We start from the raw sequence: 16,827 nt of genomic DNA, 5'->3' as shown, positions 1-16,827 counted from the left end.
TCATTTTTTGTATTTTATGTTTTGCTTTCTCGACCCCCCAACACATACAAATAATTGATTGAGAGAAAAAAGAAATGCCCCTACTAAAATATCCACTGAAGATACCTCAAAAACAGCAGCCCAGAAATCTGAACTGACTTCTAATAACTACAACAAATCAAAGCCAGGATCACAAAACTCTGGGAGAAATCTTAACCATGGATGGCTTTCAGCTATCATTTTATTTGATCTGGAAGATATAACATAGAAGATGTGACCGGATTAAAACAGATCAAAAAAAAAAGTCACACAAGACAAGCACAACTCCCCCTTCGTACATAAATTGCTGCGGACATCGCATGCATAACCCAACGCTTTGATCACGGTTCACGGTGATTCACCAGGATTAGGCTGACTTGGGGATTTAAAGCACACAGGCACCTGGCAGGAGACCCTCTCCAGCTCCCCTCCGCGCCACCCACCCACCCACGGGATGCAGGCTGACCAGGGCAGGGACCCCCGGGGGGCAGCGGGGGACAGGCAGGTGCAGTTCGGACACGGCACATCTCCGGCAACGCGCCCCTCGGTGGAGGCGCGTCGGGACACACTCCTCATCCAGGAAGGAGGAACCGCCGCAGCCACCCCTCCAGGCACCGACAGCGAAGGATGAGGGCCTGGCTGCGAGCAGCGGTCACGGTCCCGCTGCACAAAGGAGAACGCCAGGCTCCAGGAGCCGGGCCACGGGGGCGGAGGAGCGTCCGGCATGGCTGAGCGCCCAGCTCTGCGGGGAAGAGAGCAGCCAACGCTATCTGGAGGCAGGGGGCCCCCAGGACACCTGCAGCTTAGCATGCTCGCTCCTCTCCTCTCGTTTCTGAGGGCACCAGGACCGGCCTGCGCTGCAACGCGGTGCCGTGCGTGTTTGAGGCCGCTGCCAGCCCCTGCCCTCGCCTCCCGGAGCCGCCAGGCGAGCGCTGCGCCCCAGCCCCCATGGCAGCCCGCAGCGCCACGTGACGGCATCAGCCGTAACTCGCACCACAAACCACCTCTCGCACGCTGCAGCCTAGCGCCCTTATCTTGCTTCCCCCCTCCCCAAAGCCTCGCCCCGCCGGCGCAGTTCGGAAACCCGGGCACGCAGCAGGAACCTCAGCGTTCAGCAGTTGCAACCTCCACCGTGCCCCACAGCACCGGCACGCTTGAGTCAGGGCCTCCCTCCTGAGTTCTCAATCAAAAGTCGTTAAAAACAAAAAAACCTCAGTTTAATCCCTCAAACAAGTCACAAAGAGCTGGCAGCACTCGATACTGCTTCGCTTCACGCACTTCCTTCCCAACGTCCAGGGACGCTGTCAGCATCTCTTCAGAACAGAGGAGACCGTTTACCTCCCAGCACCGAACCCGGGGGTCAGGAAACAGCTGCGTTTTCTGCCACACTGAGATACCCTGGATAATCCCTTGTGCCATTTTTTCCTCCAGCCCTTGCTTCTTCAGGGTCAATGGCAGCATCCCCAGCAGCATCAGGGCCTTGTTTCGTCTGGGTTCCCACACACTCCTCAGAGTCCCATCTCCACCGACGCTAGGCTGTGCCGACCTCGGTGCTCCTGGGACACGACCATCACGGCACAAAGCGCAGGTTTTCAGGGGGCTTTATCACCAAGTACAGCTTGAACAGGGTGGAGACCAAACTTCAGGTGTGCTGCATATTCAGCAGACCACCCAGCCAGGGCCAGAGGTATCGAGATAACCTACAGCGCTGACTGGAGAGGAAGGTCAGCTATCTAGTACAAATATATCAATCACTAAAAAATGAGCAAACTGAAACAAAAACACAGGGGAGCCCCAGCCACCAGACTGACACCCCTCCCTGCAGCTGGCTCGGCTGGGCTCGTGTGGGACGTGCACGAGATCTCCCAGGATCTTCAGGACACTGCAGAGAGCAGAGGCACAGCGTTGGACACCACAGCCCACAGCAGCCCTGCGCCAAAAGGTGGGGTGCTAGCCCCATGTCCTCAGCAAATTCCTGCGATATTTCACATCTCCACATCAACTTCAGATTTCTTTTCCATCTTTTCTGTTCCCTTCTACACTTCACTAAGCACACAGCGTTGCTTTAAACTCTGCGGGTCTGCCAAGCACAATGCCAGAAGTAGGAAGATTTCACCGGCAAATGAGCATCTTCTATACTCTTCTGCAACATTTTGCAAACCTTTGGCAAACACGGGATAAACGCCGTGTATGCACCAGGCTCAATGTGCAGCTCAGACTCCGAGCAGAGAACAGCACCTGTGCATCTCTGAACATAAATGATTGATAACAGGGCCAAATGGAAAACTACACGTTTCCTGCTTTCAGTAAGTGCTTCAGAAAAAACACGAGCAAGGTCCCTGCAGCAGCACCTTTCTCCAGCAGTGCGCCCACCAGAAAACCAGTGCTAAGGGTTTGCTATTGATGAGCTTTTGCCACAGTCCGTGCCTCCAACTTGAGCGATACCTCTCAGTCCAGCTGGATTTACAGATGCTTGGGACAAACACTCCGCTCTTTGCACACTCCTTACACACCCCATCAAATCACCCTTCAGGAGGATTCCTGTACAACATTTATATAGCAATTCTAACAAAAACCTCTATTGACTCTCTACCTAGTAGGTTCTCTATTTCTGCCAGCATTCAAGGAGCTGAAACTCTTGCTGGCACTTCACAGTCCTTATTTTAAACAAATCAAATCTTCAGAATGCTTCTTCTCCCTATGCTCCTCACCTTCCTGTTCATGCAAAACAGCATAAAGATGAGCTCAGAATCTGGAATACTACAACAGAAAGGAAAACAGCACAGGACAGGTTTGGGGGGGACTAGAATTTCATATCCTCTGGGCAATACCAGCATTCCCAATGAGCTGGGCTAAGCCACAAGGGCTGGAACTGCTCCAGGGCTTTGCCCAAGTTCCCAGCCAAGGGAAGAAGCACCGAGGCCTTGCTCTGGCCGTATCTCACAGTTACAAGGCCCATACAGAAGAAAATAAAACCAACAGGACTTAACAACTTCAAACCTTGGGAACTACTTAATTCACTAGATATTAGTTTCTTTCCCCCACCCCTCCGTTTTCCCTCCCACCTGCCAGGCCACCTCATTACTGTCACTCTACATCAGCTCTTGCTACAGTAGTTTTCTTGGACCTTTGCCCCTTTAGTCAGCTTGAAACCTCTTCCCTATTGTACATCAGAGTCAATGGGAAATTAATGCAAGTCCTTGCTGGGGGGAGGGAAGGGCAGAGGGAATGACGCTTTCTGCTGCTGTTGATATTACTTTCCCCTCACCCTTCTTGCCACATACACTTCACCAACATATTAAGAAGCCCTGTTTGCATTTAACTGCTCTTGCTAAAGTCTCTGGAACTATTCCTCATGTGTTGTTTCAAAAACGTCAGCAGGGTAGGGTCCTTCTTCCTAATCTAAAGCTCCGAGTACAATCTTAATACATAAATTAAGCCTACTTGATCACAACACCACATACAGCTGCAGATGTCCCAGCACGAGGAACGACTAAGCAAGGGCAAAGCACTTCCTAACATTCTTAACATTTTCTCTGCACTCAAAAAATAAAGGAAACATTTTCAACAGGAGAGCAGCAGAACGTCAAAGTTTAGAAGTAACTTATTAATACCGCATGCTGATCCGACTACAGGGCTTCACATTAACTTGAAAGTTACTCAGCAAACCACAGTTTCTACAGCAATATCATCTCAGAAACCTAAGCCACGTTGAACACTACTCACATAGTTTACAGAATTATTCCAGTGACTAAGGCAAACAGAATGTGTGATTGCAGGACTAGAGACTAAATTAAGCTTAGACGATTTTTAAAAAAATCATCAGATACTACAGAGACCCAGCCTCGTGCTTGCAATTACTTTTCTGAGGCAACAGCAGATTAGTATTTTCTTGTGAGAGAGATCCTCTGGTGGAAGAGAAAAAACAAGAGAGATGAAACTGACTATCTGTGAAAGAGAAGTGATGGAACTGACCGTATACAAAGTACTGTCAAACACACAAAGTAATCTTTTAGTCTTTTTCTGCTACAGACTCCTCAGTTCAACAAAGCATTTAATAACGTGCTTTTAGTCCACCCTGATTCAGCAAAGCACTTACCCACATGCTTATGCCAACTTAAGTATATGCTTAAGTGCTTTTGCACAATAGGGACAGAGAAGATCCAGGCCCTGCAGATGAACCAGTTTCTGAAAGAAGCTCTTTTTTTCCCCGTAAAATGACTGGCCCTATCTACAGCTTCCCTTCCCTTTAGAGCATGACCCAAAATGTGTTTGAAGAGAACATTAAAATACAATTGAAAAGTCAAATAACTATTAGGAACAGCAAAGACATCTTCGTGTGACTTAACAAAATAGAAGAGCTGTTCTTTTTCCTTCCCAGCATAGCATATACCTCGATCTGCATACATCACTCTACCCCGTTTCACTAGCTCTCCTCTAAAAATAAGTTACAAGTTCCCCTAATGCTTTGGATTTCACAACATTTATGAGACTATCACCAGAGTCAACAGGCTAAAAAAAGAATCCATTAGCATTAACTGGGCTGTCACTGGCAGTGACAAATAAATGAATTTGATGGTTTTAGATCAGTCATTAGTAGACCTACCCCCGGGCTGATAAAGGCTCAGCACTTTGCAGACGAGATGTACTCAATCTGGAAGCAGAGAGGAGTGTACAAGGGTGTTAGCATGCTGCTCTTCTTCCATCTCCCTATCCTCCCTTATTTCGGACCCCTTCCTGGCATATCCGAGCACCCAGGTCTTAGTGCAGAAAAGTTACGGCTAGATGCCATTAAAAAAATCTAATAATAGAGAAAAACAAAGGGAACGGAGAAACACATTAAAAAAAAAGTTAAGCAATGTTCAATTTTAATTTTTAAGTCAGCAGTAAGTTAAAATGAAAAATACACTAGACACAGCTTTTGTGTTTTTGTAACACAAAAGACATCCTTAGGCAATGATAATAGAAAGACATATTTTACACAAGAACAGGACAGTCTCTGGGGATTAAGGACAATGTGAGCATCCACCTGAGTGTTTAGGGAGAAGAAATAAATGTTTACATCTCCAAAAATAACAAAGCGAGGAAAATCTAGCTCAGCTGTTGCCTCTGACAAAACTCACTGCACTCACAGAATACCTTGCACAGCCACTTTTTCCTCTGGCTGCCAGCATGAAAGAACAGAGATCATGTTCTGCCTCAAACAGATCACAGAGAGCAAGAAGCTGAGCCCAAGAATAATGGGTTTTAAAACCCTGATCCTCTACTACCTGAGAAGATCAGCCAAGACTCAGACTCATCAACTTTTTCATTTGAGCACCTGATGCCAAAGGGAGACGAGTTTTAAGAGCCGCTTACGCTGAACAAGGCATCTACATCAGGGCAGGTTGAAGGCACCCACGCACTGGCCATAAGCTGCAAAAAGAAGTCCCTCATACCATTTGGCAAAGCCTTCACACTCTGTATGCTGAAGATAAAGCAATATTATTAAGGTACACATATATGCCCAATGCCAAGAGCAGCAAATACTACCTCTCTTATTCTATCCAGACCTGCAAATGCAGGGGAATAAAAAAATAACAATAACAAAGTTAATAGCAAAAAGGTCTGACCTAGCTGCTCTTGAGCCTGGTAGGAAAGGAAGGGTGGCAGGAAAGGAAGAATCCTAAGCTCTGCTAGTGTGTCCAGGCCGCATTCTTTTGAAAAGGACTTCAAAGTCTGCCCTATACTTAAAGCAAGAAGGGAAGTAGTGGGACTAACCTGGAGGAGTTTACAGGAAGAAGCAAGGGAGGAAACAACAGAACTCTTGATTTCCAAGGTCCATCATTTGCTTTGGAATAAAACCTCTCTGCTACTCTGGCTCATGCTTATCAAACAGCCCAGGGATGCAGACACCCCACCTACAGTTAACTTAATTGGAATCAGACATCTAAATCCACTGTTTCACTTAAAAAAAAATAAAAAAAAAAATCCCAGGTTAGCCTGGGTGTTATTCCAAAAGGGCATGCCCTCCATTTGCCGCTCTGGAACAGCCAGCTTCACGTGGGTTTAACCAGAGCAACTCCAATGAAAGGAGAGTTGTTGATGCTGTTTTTCACCCAAGAAGGAGGAACAGATGTGTACGACTGCACCTCTTGCAATCCATCGGCCCGGCCAGACAGGAAACCAGCTAGTCCACAGACAAGGTACGCACAGTCTGCAGATACACTGGCTGACTTGAGCACAGAGATGCCAGAACTAGTTATCGGTCCTGCGCTGTCCTCTGTCAGGATGAAACATACCTAACAGAAACACCGGTATTCAGCATCACCATTCGACTACCAGACTAAACGTCTGTCTCACCAAACAAAGCCCTTTTGCTATTTTGTGCTGGGCAGTGTCACCAGAATACTGTGCCCAACCAACGCAGATTAGATCCCAGATTACAACACACAACCCTGACAAGAAGAAGCTCTGCTCCGGGTGGTCAGCGCCCAGCGCCCAGCCCACAGCACGGCGCTGCGGGAGCACCCCCAGCAGCTCCCAGCAGTAGTTGGGCTGCCCCCACAGCCGCTGCAGAGGACGCAGACTGCAGTCGCCAGGTCACACGTGGTGCTGGTGAATGCTGTGAACACCGCTACCGGTAGCTCCAGCTTGCTGCCTTGCCAGACCAACTCCCAGCCGCGTGCACCATGGCCTCGTAGTAGTGCCAGAGCGGGCTCCTCGGCCCCATGCTGGAGGAACCCGAGCACAAAACACAACTCAGGGAGCAAGCTCGTTACCTGCAAGTTTGGAGTGAAGTTTTATCTGCCTCACGCACTGCTTCGCACAACAAAGCATCCAAATATCTGTACCAGTAAGTTACACAAGCATACTTTCATGACCAAAGAGCTTCTTCATGGACTGAGGCTGCTGTATTTCTGCTCTTCACGTTTGTTTTTTGCCCCCTTCCCCTTTTTCAAGTAACACTTTCCAAGGAAGGGGGAGGTGGTGCAGGGGGTGGAAATTGCTCCCATTTGAGAACATCTAGTGAACGTGCTAAATTTGATAGGGCTTTTCCAAGCTAACGTAGCAGGTAAGGTCAGAGCTGACAGGCTGCGTATATCACAGGTCAAATGACAGTAGTCTTTGGTATTCAAAAAAAAGGGTACTAAACTACTTCCTTCCCCTGCCCACCCCGTCACGGCTGCTTTTTAAGGATTTTTATGTCAGCAGAGTTACAAACAATCAACTGTTAGAGAGCTCCTTCCAGCATTTGGAGGCAGGACAGATTGTTATCAAGGAACAGCAGCCTCCAGAACATGGATGTGTATTCTTTTCATCTCGCTGATAGCCATAGACTGGAACCTCAACGAGTCAAACCCCTGCAGCATATTTCCAAAAACAATGGCTTCAAGTCATCCTGGACTTCACAAGGAGAGAAGGATTACACATCACTGCGTAATCCACTGGAGGCAATCACTGAGGATTTTCTGCAAGGGTCATTCTCAGAAAATCAGGGAAGAATGCTCCGCTGTTACAGCCTGCCACTTCTTGCTCAGTAACCAATTTGCATCACCAGAGAGGTGTCAAATCATGAAGATGCAGTTAAAAAAAGCCCAAAAGAAAGCGTTTTACTGGGACACGGTCTGAAAGAGGAGGCCCAGCCAATTAAAATCAATCAGAAGAGGGGAAGGCATGGACACAAATCATTGTGCGAGCACAAGAAAGCGAGCGTGACCCCGCAGGCCACAGCGAGGCGTGATCTGGCAAGGAGGCGCGTGGGGCCCGAGAACCGCGGCCGGCCAGAGCTGAGCACCCCGGGCAGGTCGGGAGGGTGCCCCGAGGGAGGAAGGGCCCGGTGGAAGGAAGGCACTGCCAGCAGGCCCCGTGAGCGAGCGCGGCCTTCCCGCAGCCCAGCCTCCTCCTCCAAAGCCCCGTACCCCGTCACGGAGACCACCGGAGAGAGCTGAGCCCTTTGCGTCTGGCTGCACGCGCCAGGGAGGACGGCTGGTGGGGGAAAACGAAAAAAATAAAAAGTCTCCCCTCGCACCTGGAGAGAGACAGAGACGTTTCGTTAAATGCCATTAATCTCCACAGACCCGAGCATTAGCTAGTTAATTAGACTAAAGCACAGTTGCATTTTAACGGTGAACACTCACTATTCAACTGCGATAAGTGAACAACTGAAGTCCAAAACCTTAATTCAGTATCTAATTAAAAAAACAGAAAATAAGAAAATCCAGAGTATAAAATACAGCCCAGAATAATATATCACGATGTAAAATCTGTTCTTCACTGCACACGATTTTCTCCAGTTTCATGATAAAGCCCCTTTCAAGTCTTTTGTCCCTCCTCCCCCCCAAGTACCCTGTGGAAATCCCAGCACCTCAGAAGGGACAAGTACGTAAAAAGCAGCCACAGACAGCGCTGGCCTCTCCAGACAGAGCAGTTCCTGCTAAGAGCAACGTGCATTCCAGAACTGACCCCACACATTTCTCACCAAAAGCAAAAAAACTACCACGAAAAGCTACTTGAAGAAAAACAAAATCCCTTTTGCAAAAATTTCCTGTTAAACAATGCAAAAATCAGGTCAATTTAACACACTTATATCCACTGCATAAGACATGCCCTGTTTTTGGTGTTTTTTTTTTAATTTATTGTTTTAGAAGAAATCGCAAAGGACAGTTTAACAGCTCTGTTGTAACTATTATTAACTTTTACAAATAGCACTATAGAAACAGATACCTGGTAGTTGAAGACAGTTTATAAAGTAAATAAGCCTTTAAAGGTATTGGGCAGGGGGAAAGGAACAGCAACCACAGTGCAAGATCACCCTCATGCAAGATAATCATCTTGAATCATGAAACCTTACAAATTTTTTTTAAGTTTCCTGAATTTTTATCTGAAAGACAGCATTAATTCAACAACATAATCCAGAAGCCACAAACCCTATGAACTATAAACTCTGCTCAGCATGGAAGCAAGCCAGGCAACTCATTATTCACTAATTAGTTATTAGATATGTCCAATGAAGAAAAGAACCCCTAAATACTTGACTATATTAGTTTGGTTTAAAATTCTGCAAGTAGGCTGTTAGCTTTTTTTCTTGTTGTTTGTTTTTATTTTAAAGAAATCACTAGCACCTCTCCTGCTGTATGTCTAAGGTTCTTAAATTACACATTGTTTTTTCCAGATGCACGCTTTGCGCAATATATAATGTTATAGTTCCACACACTATTAAACTGCTTGCTTTCATAAAAGCTATACACAATAGAATCGTTAGGTTAAATTTGCTCAGGTAATCTCACGCCATGAGCCTTCAACTGTTCTTCCGTATTATAAACATGCCTCTACAACTTTGCAGTCGTCTCCCCGCTTTTTAAACAGGATACCAAAGCAACTCAAGGTGATTATAGTGTATGTAAGTGGCGTACACCAGATAAATTCAATTCTTCCCATAGATTCTCAGAAACAAATCGTAAGAGTAAGTTGATTATAAAAGTTTTCTTTTGGCCTCTGACTTCCAGAATTCAAATGCAACTGCCCACACATTTGGATCTGAAACTGATCTGTTGCTTTCATTAGCCACAGTCTAAAGAGCAACGACCACTTCTATTCCATAAGCAGGTCCTCCAGAGGGAATGGCACCTAGCGATGCTTCAGAGCAAGCCTGCAGACAGAAGCATCGCTGCACACAGCTACAGCATCTTTGTCCCTGCGCGGAAACCGGCCGCGCTACAGCAAGAGTGCCCTGGAAGAAGGTCACTCCTCCAGCCAGCGGATAAGGGACTTAAAGCTCATTGTTTCGCTGCTCTTGCAAAAGAATACCCTGTGGCCTGAAGAGTTCAGAGCTTCATCAGAAACTTGCTGTCCAACACTTATTAAGTCTCCAAACACATCTCTGAAGTTATACAAAAGAAAACTTGCAAACAATGAAGGCAGAGATATATTCCCATCCATCACAACCACAGAACTGAAAGCTCAGCTCAAAACAAGCCCAAAGTCTGCACTTAATCCAAACGCTCTTCATAAACACCATGCAAAACACATTGCGTAAAATAGCATAACAAACGCGAGTAATGCAGCAACGATCTCCCACCACAACGAGGGAAGCCTCTGGTTTTCAGCCAGTGGCAGCTGAGCGGGACTCTGCAAGGAGACGGTTAAACTGGAGACACGTAATATCGCACAAAGCAGCTCTCCTGTAGTTTCACAGCCATACGCTGATACCCTTAAGACGCCATGCACTCCGGCTTTAAAAGCTTTCATTGCCAATTCCCTGTTTGAAACCTGAACTGCCTGGCAACAATGATTCTCTGTGTGCCTAAAATCCTATTATCGATCCTCCTACTTACCTTAGGCTGTGCTCGTCGGGGAAATGCAACTTTAGGGTCAATCTGAGGAAAAAGAAAGGGGAAATCAACAAGATAGCTTTTGTTGTCAGGGTTTGTTTCTTTTCTTTTTTTAAATCACTGAATTATTAATCCCTCATTTCTCAGGCTTATAATTCAGCACACTGGGTCATCTAGAACTACTTTGGAAGTGAGAGATCACAGTCTGGGTTTGTCGGGTAGTTTTTTTGGCAAGGGGAGGGAGATAGGAATAGAGGAAGAAAACAACTCTTCCGTACATCCCCTGCATCAACTTCAGGGCTACGATCTCTGCTTGCACCCAGGGAGCTCTGTGTAGCCTCTGGGTGCTACCTCTACAACAAAACTGCACGCTAAACCATATCTGCATGCTCTGGAGGTTGCACAGAAAAATCAGCACTCCTGATCAAGATCTTAACCTGTTGTTTTTGACACCTGCACCTTCCTTCAGTTGGGCTTTGGGTTACTTCGTTTTTTAGTTTTCTGTTTTGTCAGCTGACTAGTAACACCACACAAAAAAAAAAGAAATGCAAAACTCAAAAGTCAGATTATCTCAATTAATTATTAGAACTAAATCGTTAGAAGGAATGCAAGATTATCCTTCATAATAACATCGCTAATTGATCTGGTATACTGTTTCCCTCAAAAAATATGGGTGAGCAATTAAAGACTGTGGGGTGGAAAAAGAAGAGAGCAAGACAAAACATGCAGGCACTTTAAACCATAAGGGACCAACTTCTTAAAGATTTTCCATGAAGGAATTACCTAAAGCATTCTTGAATGAAGCATGCTACCACAGAGACAAAAAGGAACAACAACAACAACAAAAAATCTGTTTCACCCCGCAGTCCCTTGTTTCAAGGTACAGCATTGACTCCCATCATGCTGCATAAATTAGAAACTGTGTCCACTTTGCAATTCCAAAATGCTACTTCTGCAATTGAAAAAAAAAATTCCACATGGGTCACCTTTAAAAATTAAAAGTTCTCTACCTGTCAAAAATCACTTAAAAATAAAAAGCATCATAAATGAATGGCTGGATGTGAATTAAAAAAATCCCACCTTCTAAACAGATGTCCATCTTAAATTGTCATCTTTAAAAATGACTGCAATAAAATGTCTACGTGCTCCTGATTGCACCTGTGTTTTTTTTCTTAGCAGCATCTGCACACAGACACGTTCTAAATAAAGAGACTGGAAAAGGATGTTTCAAAGGACTAAATCCTACCTTAACTGTGCAACTCACGACTGCTTTCAGTGTCATTTCTGACTGCACAACAAACTTTAATCCTGATCATGCTAAGGCATATGTAAAGAAGTAGAGGCTTTGATAGTTTGGGTTTGGTTTTTGTTTTATTCCCCCCCCAGCGCCCCCAGCTAACCCTGAACAAGGAGATATTTCAATATGCTATTGTCATTCCTGTGGTGATTTGACTGATAAATAACCACGGGCCTCTCACAAAAATCAGTTTTACTCAATTAATGTGTCAAAATTGCAAACATCACAAACATTTGATGCGCAACTGATAAACTAATTTGTCTGCATTGGATACAAATAGAGTATCTTTCCTTTTTTTAAAGCATACCTGAGAAATGAGCGATTACATGCCACATAATTGTTCAAAAAGCATAAAAAGTAAAATTCTTTATCTAGAAAGCTAACCTTTTCATAGAGATTAACATTATCTACAAATATATTCAGCACTGACTAGGCATTTGTCTACTGGGGAAATACAACAGGTATGGATTTTCCACAGAGATACCTAAAGGTAGAGGCAAATATGCACGTTCCTACGTTTGCTTCTGAAGTCAAAGATTTCTCAATAAAGGAGAACGTCAGTGCCACCAGAACGACACTGCTGCAGAGTCCCACTGGCAGAAAAAGTTGGGAGAGCCATTAAATTCTAACGCAAAACAGTCATTTCTGAAGGTCAGTTCAAAGAGCGTGGAGTTCTTTGCACCACAGCAACAGCACTTATTTCTTAAATAGGTGATTTTCCTTCACAAGAACTTTTGGATGCACACCACCAGCATTCTCAGATGAACGCTACCGATACACATGTCAAATCCATACCTTTTGCATAACCCTGTCAACTATTTAAACAACAACCAAAAAAAAATTCTACCAAAAAAAAATTAGTTAGTTAGGTACAATTCTACTTACTGTATCTACAAGTCCTCTAGGAAATGACTATAATACTATTTCTGATATGAATGGCCATTACCTAAACAAAGCTTTTAACGTAACTGTAAACAAGAGCGACGTTTCCATGCCAATACCCAACCGATCTGCCTCCTGTGCTGAACGTTGAAACAGAGTCAAATGCTATGTTATACTAAAGAACAGTTACTACAACACGTTTACAGATAAATGGCTGAAAGGGAGCCTGGCTAGCTCGGTGTGTTACTTTTAGGTTGCATTCTGACTGTAAGGCTGATTTGCTTTTCAAATTGATTCAGTCATTATCACACAATCAAAATCGAGGCAAATTTGTCCTGGTCAAGCTTTTCACCCCTTCCCCAAGGAAAAGAAAATTAATATATTGCAGAGACTAAATGGTGATAAAGAAAAAAAGCTGGGGGAGAACCTAATTATAGGCAGAAATGAGACAGGGTGTCCTCCCATGATTTTTTTTTTTGAACTCTCGTTCAAGATACTGTTTGTCTTTGTTCTTCTTATCTAAATTTATCTTTTAAAACACATAGAGAATACAGCCGTACACGAAAAGTCTGGTGACTTTAATCTCTGAAGCACAGTTGAATCAGTTATCATACCATATCTGATTAAACCTAAAATCAAATTATTAAGGCATGTGAAAGCATGGGCTACGTGTTCAGACAAGCCCAACAGAATTTGTAGGTCAAATTAGAACGCTAAATTCCACCTGCTTCTACAAGGGCTCTGGGTTTTTTTGTTTTCACAGAAATCACATTAAAAATCATACACTCGTGTCTGCTCCCTGCTTGTTCTATTCCTCAGTTAACTGCATCTCATCCGCACAGGTACACGCGAGATGTTCCAGCCCTGAGACAGGATTCTCCCTAACACCACGCTCGCGTTAGAACATTTCAGATCCAGAATGCACACTATAGAGGACGGTTACAGCAACGAACACATTTGATACGTTCAGCAGAAGCTCTCTGCCAGACAGTTGAACCAATACGATCCTTCCCTTCCCAAAACACGACCCTCCTCAGACCGATCGGTACCAGAGCAAAAATGACCTCTACCGGCGTCCTTTCCCCCACCCTCCAGGTTTGCTGAGGCTGAACACTGAAACAAAGTAAGGCACACGCAAACTTCATCATCCTTCTGCGTGGCCTCGATTGCAGGGAGAAAAACAGGGCCTAACGCTGCACACACGGGGCACCTATTGTTTGACCCAACGCTGAACGCGCACGATCAGGTCAAGGGGTGAACTTCATGTTTAAAAATAAACAAAAAAAAAAACACGCAAATGTAACGTTCATTAAAAAATAGATCAGATGAATAATCTCATGAGCGGTCTCCTTATGTTATCCGCTGGAGACTGAGCACAGCAAAAAGCTTTGCAGAAGCGACAACAAATCAGGACTTGGGCTGCTCTACCACCGCCAACCTCGAGCTCCCGCACAGCTCCCCGAAATTACCGGGCAGGGGGAAGCTCTCCGAAAAAATGGCTTAGGGAGTGACACCAGAGGCAGCTTTTGCAATCTGATGGTAAGTCACCCCTGCCCTGAGACACACGCACCGGTAAGGAAATAAATAATCGATCGCAGCAGATAAAAAGTTCCCTGCGGAAAGCCTTCTGCAGCGGAACACCAAAAAAGTTACATTTCACCCTACAATTCTTTTCAATGTCACCGCTCGGTAAAATACAAGGCTAGGGGAGGAGCCAGCAGCTGCTATGGGAAGATTCGGATTGAAAAAAAAAAAGGAAAAAAGAAAAGTTACAGCGTTTCCTCTGTTAAAAGTGAACTCCGGGAAGGGGAAGGAAAAAAAAAAAAAGAAAAAAAAGAAAAAACACAGAAAGAGCCGCGGAGGCCGGCGCTGCCCGCCTCAATGACAGCGTGACACGGCCGGGCCGGGCCCCCCGCACCTACCGTCTTGGAGTCCAGCTCGTGGTGGGGCTGGGCCAGCACTTTGTCCACGCTCGCCGGGTCCGCGAACGTAACAAACCCGAAGCCTCTGCGAGAGACAAAGAACAGGGAGCGGGGGGCGGGGGGCGGTGAGCACCGGAGGCAGCGGAGGAGCGGCGGCACGGAGGCAACGCCGCCCCCGCCCCGCGCACCCCCCCCCCCCCCGCCCCGGTCCCGGCCCCGGCCCCGGCCCGGCCCCGGCCCCGTCCCCTCCCCGCGGCCGCCCGGTGCCGGCCGGGCCGAGCCGGGCTGCGGGAGGGGGGGGGTGGGGGGGTCCCCGCCTCGCCCCGCCGGGCCCCGCGGGCGAAGTTGTGCGTGCACGGTGGCGGGGAGGGGGGGGGGGGGGGTTTACCTGGAGCGCTTGGTGGTGGGGTCCCGCATGACCATACACTCTCTGATCTCCCCGAATTTGCTAAAATAGTCTCTAAGGCTGTCTGCGGAGAGAAGAGCACAGAGGCAGCGCGGGGCGAGGGGGGGGGTGCTGAAGGGGGGGGGGGGGCGTGAGAGGAAGGGGGTGCGGGAAGGGGGGGGGGGGGGGGTCCCGGCGCCTACCTGGTGAGGTCTGCCAGCTGAGGCCGCCGATGAACATCTTGCTGGGGGGGCAGAGCAGAGCGGGGTTGAGCGCCGGGGCGGGATCGGCCATTTTGACGGGGCACCGCACGGCGGCGCGGAGCGGAGCGGGGCTGGGGGCGGGAGGGCTGGGGGGGAGGAGGAGGAGGAGGGGGGGGGGGGGGCCCGGCCCGTGCCCGTGCCCCCGCCCCCCCCCCCCAGCCCCGCCGCCGCCGCCGCCGCCGCCTCCCCGCCGACTTACCCGGGGTCGTGCTGCGCCTCGCCGGGGCTGCCCGAGGTCGCCTGGCTCCCGTCCGCCTCCATGGCCGCGCGGAGCCCGCAGCGAGCCGCGCCGAGCGAGAGAGAGCCCCCCCCCCCCCGCCCGCCCCCCGCCCGGCCCGGCCCGGCCCGGCTCGGCTCCGCTCCCCTTCCCTTCCCCCCTCCTCCTCCTCCTCCTCCCTCCGCTACCGGAGGCTCTCGCCGGAGCGGCGCTGGGGCAGCGGCCAGAGCCGTCACACGTGGGCTCGGCTCGGCTCAGCGCCGTCCCTCCCTCCCTCCCCCCGCCACCATCCTCCTCCTCCTCCCCCCCCCCCCTCCCTCCATCCCGCGCGCCACGGGGCGGGGCCGCCGCCGTCGCGTGGCCCGGCCGCGACGTCACCGCCGCGCGCGCTCCCGCCGCGGCCGCGCGCCCGCCGCGGCACCGAGCCCTCGGGAGCGAGCGGGCGCCGCGCGGCCCCGGGCAGCGCCGGGCACCCGCGGCCCCCGCCGGCTCCGTGTGGAGCGCGGCGCCGGGTGGGGGGGGGGGGGGGGGGTCGGGGGTCGGGGGGGGGGCCCCGCCGCCCACGGGGTGCCGGGGGAGCGGCGGCGGGTCCCCAGCGAGGGCAGCGGCACCGTGCTCGAGGGGCGTGAGGGAACGGCAGGGAGCCGGACGGAGCGGCCCCGTGTCGCCCTCACGGTGTCCCAGTGCCCCCCACATCCCGGCACCACAGTGTCCCCGTCCCAGTGTCACTCCAGTGTCACCCCCGTGTCCCCATCCCAGCGTCATCCCACTGTCCTGGTGTCCCCACATCACAGCATCCCAGTGTCCCCATCCCAGTGTCATCCCAGTGTCCCAGTGTCCCCATCCCAGTGTCATCCCAGTGTCCCCATGCCAGTGTCATCCCAGTGTCATCCCAATGTCCCAGCGTCCCAGTGTCCCCACATCCCAGCACTCCACACCCCAGTGTCCCTGGTGCCGGCCGCAGCGTTGCTCCCGCTGCTGGCGCCAGGTGCCCGGCAGCTCTGCGGCAGGAGGTGGGAGCCGTGCGGGGCTGCCAGCCGTTGGCACAGGGATATGAGGTGCCCGCAGTCGGTTTCACCTAAGCTAAGCCCTCATCAGGGGTGCAGGCCACCCGCCCAGTGGGACCAAGCCGCAGTGCCCTACATCTCCAGGGGCATCCGTCGACTTCCAGCAGCTGCACCGGCCCCAGCCCCGGCCCTGGCCCCAGGGCTGCTTTGGCCGTCAGGGGAGCGAGGCCTGGTTTAGGGCACCCCGCAGCCTCCCTGACCCCGGTGCGGAATCGTACAGGGAGTGCGGAAAGGGTGAGCAGCCGGTGGGCAGAGAGAGCTGGAGTGGAGCCGGCTGCAGCTCGAGAATGAAATCTGGATTTCTGTATATTACAGAGAAATCTCTGCTGTTGTCCCCTGCATCAGGGAAAACTGCGGCCCGGTGGCTTTGGGCAGGCTTTATCGGTGCCGTCTCATCTGCCTCTCCCTGTGCTGTGGCCGGGTTCAGGCAGGTGACCATTTTCAATCTGTTCAGTCATTTTTG

The 16,827-nt window shown here is 49.3% G+C and overlaps 1 protein-coding gene across 15 annotated transcripts in view; it reads right to left on the bottom strand.

The window, feature by feature from the left end:
* MSI2 (musashi RNA binding protein 2) overlaps nucleotides 1-15,547 on the bottom strand; it is a 238,688-nt gene extending 223,141 nt beyond the window's left edge. For 2 of the 15 annotated variants that reach the window (XM_080562594.1, XM_080562582.1), the window contains exons 1-5: nucleotides 15,280-15,531; nucleotides 15,021-15,151; nucleotides 14,821-14,902; nucleotides 14,433-14,517; nucleotides 10,335-10,376 (exon numbers count right to left, since the gene is read on the bottom strand). In XM_080562594.1, the coding sequence (XP_080418720.1) occupies nucleotides 10,335-10,376; nucleotides 14,433-14,517; nucleotides 14,821-14,902; nucleotides 15,021-15,151; nucleotides 15,280-15,341 (402 nt within the window). In that variant the 5' untranslated portion in view covers nucleotides 15,342-15,531. Of the gene's footprint in view, nucleotides 1-10,334; nucleotides 10,377-14,432; nucleotides 14,518-14,820; nucleotides 14,903-15,020; nucleotides 15,152-15,279 lie in introns of all 15 variants that reach the window. The other 13 variants (XR_013941079.1, XM_080562585.1, XM_080562592.1 and 10 more) reach the window with 13 other exon arrangements.
* Between the last annotated feature and the right edge of the window lie 1,280 nt (nucleotides 15,548-16,827).

The sequence above is a fragment of the Anser brachyrhynchus genome (assembly GCF_964034855.1).
Source record: "Anser brachyrhynchus genome assembly, chromosome: 20".
In the NCBI taxonomy this organism is placed as follows: domain Eukaryota; kingdom Metazoa; phylum Chordata; class Aves; order Anseriformes; family Anatidae; genus Anser; species Anser brachyrhynchus.
The sequence above is the reverse complement of the archived record's forward strand: the minus strand, read 5'-3'. Positions and strand labels throughout refer to the sequence as shown.